The sequence below is a fragment of the Aureococcus anophagefferens genome (assembly GCF_000186865.1).
Source record: "Aureococcus anophagefferens unplaced genomic scaffold AURANscaffold_5, whole genome shotgun sequence".
NCBI lineage: Eukaryota > Pelagophyceae > Pelagomonadales > Pelagomonadaceae > Aureococcus > Aureococcus anophagefferens.
In genome coordinates this window covers 1,905,469-1,911,468 of record NW_008705565.1, presented here as the reverse complement: position 1 = coordinate 1,911,468, position 6,000 = coordinate 1,905,469, and the positions used below count along the sequence as shown (strand labels likewise).

The 6,000-nt window shown below is 66.7% G+C and overlaps 3 protein-coding genes across 3 annotated transcripts in view; 1 reads left to right on the top strand and 2 right to left on the bottom strand.

Moving 5' to 3' along the window:
• The window catches only part of AURANDRAFT_71189 (hypothetical protein), a gene marked incomplete at both ends in the record, with an annotated part of 3,212 nt that extends 1,317 nt beyond the window's left edge, over window positions 1-1,895 (top strand). The window contains 2 exons of the mRNA XM_009036924.1: window positions 99-584; window positions 1,009-1,895. Coding sequence (XP_009035172.1) covers window positions 99-584; window positions 1,009-1,071 — 549 coding nt within the window. The remainder of the gene's footprint in view (window positions 1-98; window positions 585-1,008) is intronic.
• Window positions 1,896-2,881: 986 nt separating this feature from the next.
• AURANDRAFT_58841 (hypothetical protein) lies at window positions 2,882-3,503 on the bottom strand (the record flags this gene model as incomplete). The annotated part of the gene is made up of 2 exons (XM_009036720.1): window positions 2,882-3,058; window positions 3,174-3,503. The coding sequence occupies 2 exons, from the start codon at window positions 3,501-3,503 to the stop codon at window positions 2,882-2,884; spliced, it is 507 nt and encodes a 168-aa protein (XP_009034968.1).
• Window positions 3,504-5,514: 2,011 nt separating this feature from the next.
• Window positions 5,515-5,823, bottom strand: AURANDRAFT_8822 (hypothetical protein; the record flags this gene model as incomplete). Its single annotated transcript, XM_009036542.1, has 2 exons — window positions 5,515-5,640; window positions 5,713-5,823. Coding segments are annotated over 2 exons (237 nt in total), but the record flags the coding sequence as incomplete, so codon positions are not given.
• Window positions 5,824-6,000: the final 177 nt, after the last annotated feature.

The window sequence follows — 6,000 nt, the reverse complement described above, 5'->3', positions numbered from 1 at the left end:
TCCCGGCCGTCGGCGGACGTGCCTGAAAGGTTTCAACCCCTGATTCGCGCGCCTCGTCCGTCGATCGTCGCCGCGGAACCGCGTCGATTCCCCCGCAGGCACCCGCAATCTCGACCATGCACGTCATCATCCGCGCGACCGTACTTTCCTGCGCCTTCACCTTCGCCACGGCGGCGGGGGGCGTCAAGCTGGACAAGAAGCCGACCGCGGAGCCCGCGGCAAGCAAGGCCGGCCTGGTCGAGGAATCGGCATTGGTCAAGGAGCTGCCGCCGATGGTCTCGTCGGTTGTTCACGCTTTCGTCGCGACCGAGCTGTCCAAGCTCGAGCGCGAGTCCTCCAAGCTCGACGGCATCGTCGCGGGCGAGCACTCCAAGCCCGACGGCATCGTCGCGGGCAAGCACTCCAAGCCCGACGGCATCGTCGCGGGCAAGCACTCCAAGCCCGACGGCAACGTCGTCGCCGAGCGGTCCGCGTTCGACGGCAACGTCGTCGCCGAGCACTCCAAGCCCGACGGCATCGTCGCGGGCAAGCACTCCAAGCCCGACGGCATCGTCGCGGGCAAGCACTCCAAGCCCGACGGCATCGTCGCGGGCAAGCACTCCGAGCTCGAACTTTCGCGAAAGGATGAAGCGCTGCGTGAAGATCTAGCTCCGCGATTGTTGTACGCTCCCGGCTGCAGCGGTTCGACTGCGTGTGGTGGGATTGCTAGACGGATCCTCCACCGGCTTGGTGTGAAGACTCTCGGCGGGGGTGGGAAATGCAACCCGAGCAGCGAAAAGTATCTTTCCGGAGATTGGGAGACATTCAACTCACAGAAAAACTGTTTTGAAGCACATAATCGAATCCTTAAGGCGGCATCCGAGAAAGCCATCAGACTCACAGCGGAAGCAGTCCGGAAAAGGGACGCTGTGTGGTTCGCAAACCCACCGCCGCTCGACCGACACACGGCTGCCGTTCTCGTTGAGCATCATTCAAAGATTGTGTCCATGAGCCGCCAGAATGTTCTAGATCGGCTTATTTGCAATGTTCGTGATTGCTTTGATACCAAGCATGGACAATCTATTGACCTAGCGACGAGAAAACCATCGCGTCTGTGCTTCGGGCGTCGCAAAAGCAACAAAACTATCGTAGCGCACTTGAATGTTGATACGCTCGTTAAAAAGTTGAAGGAAGATTTGATCGCGAACGAACGTCAGGCCGGAATGATTCGCGCCTTTGGATTTCACACTGTTGCAAGCACATCTTACGAGGCTCTTACTGCCTTTGAATACAACTCAGCGAACCTCAACCAAAGCATAAATGCCTGGGACTACGTACTGAGGTCCTGGGGATATGATGCGAATACATCCTTCATCGAGTTCGCATTGCGCATGGATCCTAATTTTCTGGCCTACCCTCCGCCAGTTCAGCACCGAAAGGTCATCGCGAACTTCCCGGAAGTGCAAAAAACGATTCTCGATACTAATGACAGGAAGCTCACGGGTCTCTTGCGCCTCTAACCCCTGGCCGCTCTCCGACCGCGGTGCTGACGACGGTCTCGCCCTCGGCGTCGTGGACGTCGACCACGGTGGGCGGCCGCGGTCGCTTCGTGCGCGGGCACCGAGACCGAGGTGTCCACCTGCGTCGACGGCCTCGATCGGCTGCGCGATGAAGTCCATCGCCACGGACCAGGCGAGGTCGCCGTGAAGCCCAAGCCGGGGCCCGACCATGTAATCGTCGTGCTTCCGGTGGGGGCACGGCGCGGCGGAGCTTCCCGACGGCGAGTCGGAAGATGTCGTCGACGTCGACATCGCCGTCGCCGTCCCGATTCCCTCGCGGGCCTGCCTCCCCTCCCCGGACGGACGCAGTCGGGCGCGCATCCCCTTCAATAACTTGGCCAACAGAGGCTTAGCACGAGATTGTCGCACGCGCTCAGATCTTGCCCGCGACGAAGTCCTCGAACACGGACCACCACCAGTCGTCGAAGGGCCAGTCGCTCTCGCCGTCCATGAGGAGCCGGTACACGTCGATCGCGCGGCCGCCCTGCTCGGCGACGCCCGCGACGAACGCGCGCGCGTCTCTCCTCGGTCCAGTCCTTGTCGTAGCCGCCGCGGCCGTCGTAGTAGATGCCCACGCCGACGCCGGCCTTGTCGGTGGAGCCCGTCGTCGCCTCGATCTTCGCGAAGTAGTCCGCGATGATGGACTGGGAGTCGCTCGGGTTCGCGTACGTGCTCATGAGCTGGAGCTCGTCGACGGAGCTGTTCGCGAGGGTGCCGTAGTCGGCGAGGAGGCCGCTCCAGGACGCGACGCAGATCGCGAGCTCCATGCCCTCCGCGTGGAGCGCGTCGCCGAGCTCCGTGAGGAACGCGGCGAGCTTCTCGCTCTTGCGCGGGTCGCTGTCCGCGGGGTACTCGTCCTCGTAGTAGATGAACCAGCCCTGGAAGCCGTAGTGCTCCGCGATGGCGACCGCGTCCGCGACGACGGCGGTGGCGTTCGCGTAGACGAGGTGCATCTCCGTCGCGTTGGACGTGTCGATGAGGTAGGGCAGCACGGGCACGCCGAGCTTCTGCAGGGGCGCGTTCCAGGCCGCGACGTCGTCGTCGTGGCCCCACCAGTTGCTCACGTTGCCGTCCAGGGTGACCTTCGCGTTGTAGGGCATGACGCGCGAGAAGGCCGCCCGGTGGTCCGCGATGGCCTTCGCATTGGCGGCGTCCGTTTTTGGGTTTTCAGCGACGTCAAACCACCAGCTCACGCTGCGGTTCGTCGCCGCGGCGCGCACCGCGACCAGCTGGGCAGCCGCGATCCAGAATGCCAGCATCGCTGCCATCGCGCTTAAATCTTCAAACCCCACTTCAAGAAAGGCGATCGAGATGCGTGAACGAAAAACAAGAAATTACGGGGACTACCGTAGCATGATCCTCGACGCGACGTCGTCGACCATCCAATCGATGCCCTTGACGAGGCCGTCGCCGGTCCGCGCGGAGCAGGACTGGATCTCCCAGTGGCGGTTGGCGTACTGCGCGGAGCCGAGGTTGAGGTGCTCGGAGATCTCCTCCGGCGAGAGCGCGTTGGGCAGGTCCTGCTTGTTGGCGAAGATGAGGAGGCCTGCGGCGCGCGCGCGGCGGTCGGTCGCGCGCGGTCGCGAGAGAGCGGGGCGCCGGCGACGCGCTCGCGCCGCCGAGCTGCTCGTCGACGAGGAGCGCCGCGAGCTCGTCGCGGCACGTGTCGAGGCGCCACTTGTCCGCGCTGTCGACGACCCAGATCAGCCCGTCGGTGACCTCGAAGTAGTTGCGCCAGTACGCGCGGATCGTCTGCTGGCCGCCGACGTCCCAGAAGTTGAGGTTGAAGCCGCGGTGCTCGAGCGTCTTGATGTCGAAGCCGAGCGTCGGCTCGACGGTGTCCGTGGGCTCGTTGTTGAACTTCTTCACGATCGTCGTCTTGCCCGCGTTGTCGAGCCCGATGATCAAGATCTTCATCTCCTTCTCCTTCTGCCGCAGCTTGCGCACGATGGTGAGGAAGCCCATCGCGCGGCGGCGCCTGCGAAACGGCCCGGTCGCGCGACGCGGCGGGGCGAGCGACGGCGAGGCGCGCGCGCGCGATTCAGTCCTTAGCTAGAGCTAATAGTTTGTTCAACATTGTGTAAGATATTTTCAGGCTACTCGTAATGTTCGTTCGTCATCGGACCGAAGAGCGGAAAGGAGCGGACGCCGCGGGAACGCGCCGGGACGGTGCCCGCGACCGACGATGCGCGCGCGCCTAGAGACGAAGGTTCGCTCGCGGGGCGCGGGGCGCGGGGCGCGGTTCGGAGGAGCGAACGAGCAAAAATCATAAGGAGGTAGTGACAATGTCGGATTGTTTCGTCAATGCCAAAGACTCTCGCTGTCTACCGAGGTATAATCACTTTTTCGCGGGTCGCGCGACGAGTGAGACGCTGGCGCCGCGCTTTTTCGCGGCGGCACTGGGCGGCGGGGGTGCGGCTGCGCGCGGGCCAGCAGGAGCCGCAGCCGACGGCTAGAGCTACTCGCCGGTGGGTCAACATCTGGCAACTTGCCACTCAACCATGAGCTCGAGATCTAGCCTCGAGAGGGCTAGTCAACAAACTTCAAGGCGGCGGCGGGTACCACTCGGGGAGGCCGCTCTCGCCCGTGGTCAGCGCGCGCCCGAACCCGCCCTGCCAGCGGAGGCGGTAGTCGAGGAACAGCTCCTCGCCGGCGCCGACGTCCGCGAGCGCGACGAAGACGACGCCCCCGAGGTACGCGGCGCCCCGCGCCTCGTTGATGGGCTCCAGCGGCGCGTCGGCCCAGAAGAAGGGCGCGGGCGCGACGTTGGCCGCGCGGCCGCGCGGCGGGTGGTTGGCGAGGTGCCCGCGGTGCTCCGGTCGCGACGGCGCGCTCGCGGCCGCGTCGATGAGCCCGCGCGGCGCGCCGTCGTAGCAGCTGAGGTTGAGCACGTAGCTCGCGTCGCGGCGGCCGTCGTCGGCCCAGGCGGCGGCGTCGGGGTAGTGCAGCCCCGGGTAGAGCGCGAGGCCGTCGCCGGCGCGCGCCGCGCCGCCGGCGACGAAGAGGCCGAGGCCCGCGCCCGCGACCGTCGACGGGCCGGCGGCGATGCGAAACGCGCGCGCCGGCGACGCGACGCGGGCAGCCGCGTCGAGCACCGCGCGCCGCATCGCTGCGGCGTCGCGGACGCCAAAGGCCTCGCAGAGCTCCGCATCCCGCGGCCGCGTCCGCAGCGCGCGGAGGTAGTGGGACACGAACTGCCTGGCGGCGTTGACATGCATGACGACGCGCTCAGCGGCTCGGAGCGACTACGCGCCGGCAACGCTGGGATGCCAAGGGCGAGCAGAGTCAATGCTTTTGGCACTTTGGTCATGTTGAAGGCAATCACGTCGAAGAAAAGACAACTAAACAGCCAGGGTCACGACTTAGTCGCGGGAGAGTCCGCCGGCCTCGGGCTCGCGAACACGGCCGCCCGCGCGGCCGCGTCCGCGTCGCCGCCCGCGCGCGCGGCGTCGAGGAACGCGGCGGCGACGGCGCGGACCTCGTCGAGCGGCAGGTCGAGCTGCTCCGCGAGCGTCGCGAGGCGCGGGGCGCCGTCGTCGCCCGCGGCGTCGAGGAGCCAGCGCGCCGTGTCGCCCGCGTCGCCGCCCGGCGGCGCGCCGCCGGGCGCGCGCGCGCCGCGGTCGCTGAGGTGGCGGAGGTGCGCCGCGGACGCGCGCAGCGTCGTCAGGAGCTCCTCGACGGCGCGGCGCTTCAGGCGCCGGCGCAGGTCGTCGGGCACGTCCGGCGCCGCGGGCGCGGGCGCCGCCGGGAGCGCCGCCTCCGCGCAGAAGCCCGCCTCGCAGAGCGCGGCGGCCGGCGGCCGCGTCTCCGGGTCCTTGGCGAGGCAGGCCTCGAGGAAGCTGCGAAAAGCCGGCGACCAGCGGGCGTCGTCCGCCGGGAGCCGCGGCGGCGGCTCGTCGCGGATGGACTGCAGCAGGCTCCAGTAGCCGTCGGTCTCGCGCACGGGCAGCGACCCGAGCGCGACGGCCCAGAACGAGAGCCCCAGCGACCAGACGTCGGCGGGCGTGCCGTACTCGCCGCCGGCGATGCGCTCCGGCGACATGTAGGTCACTGTGCCCACGAAGGACTTGACCGTGTGGAGCGGCGCGGCGCGGGCCGCGGGCTTCGCGCCCGGGTCGTAGAAGCCCGCGCCCTCGTCGCTCTCCGCCGCCCGGTCCCCGTCGAGGCGCCGCACGATGCCGAAGTCGGAGATCTTGAGCTCGCCGCGCCGGTTAATCAGCATGTTCGCCGGCTTGAGGTCGCGGTGCACGTGGCGCGTGCCTGTGTGGAAATCAACCACTGGTTTGGGTGGTCCTGACCAAACTTGAGAATTCTCTAGCTCGATCAAATCGAAGTCGATTCGGCTGATTTTTGGACGAATCGATTGCTCTCGTCGAGTTCTCGAAGCACGGCAGAAAGCCTTGCGTCGAAACCGTCGCATATGCGCACATTGAAGTCGGGTTGAAGATTTGAATTCGGCACA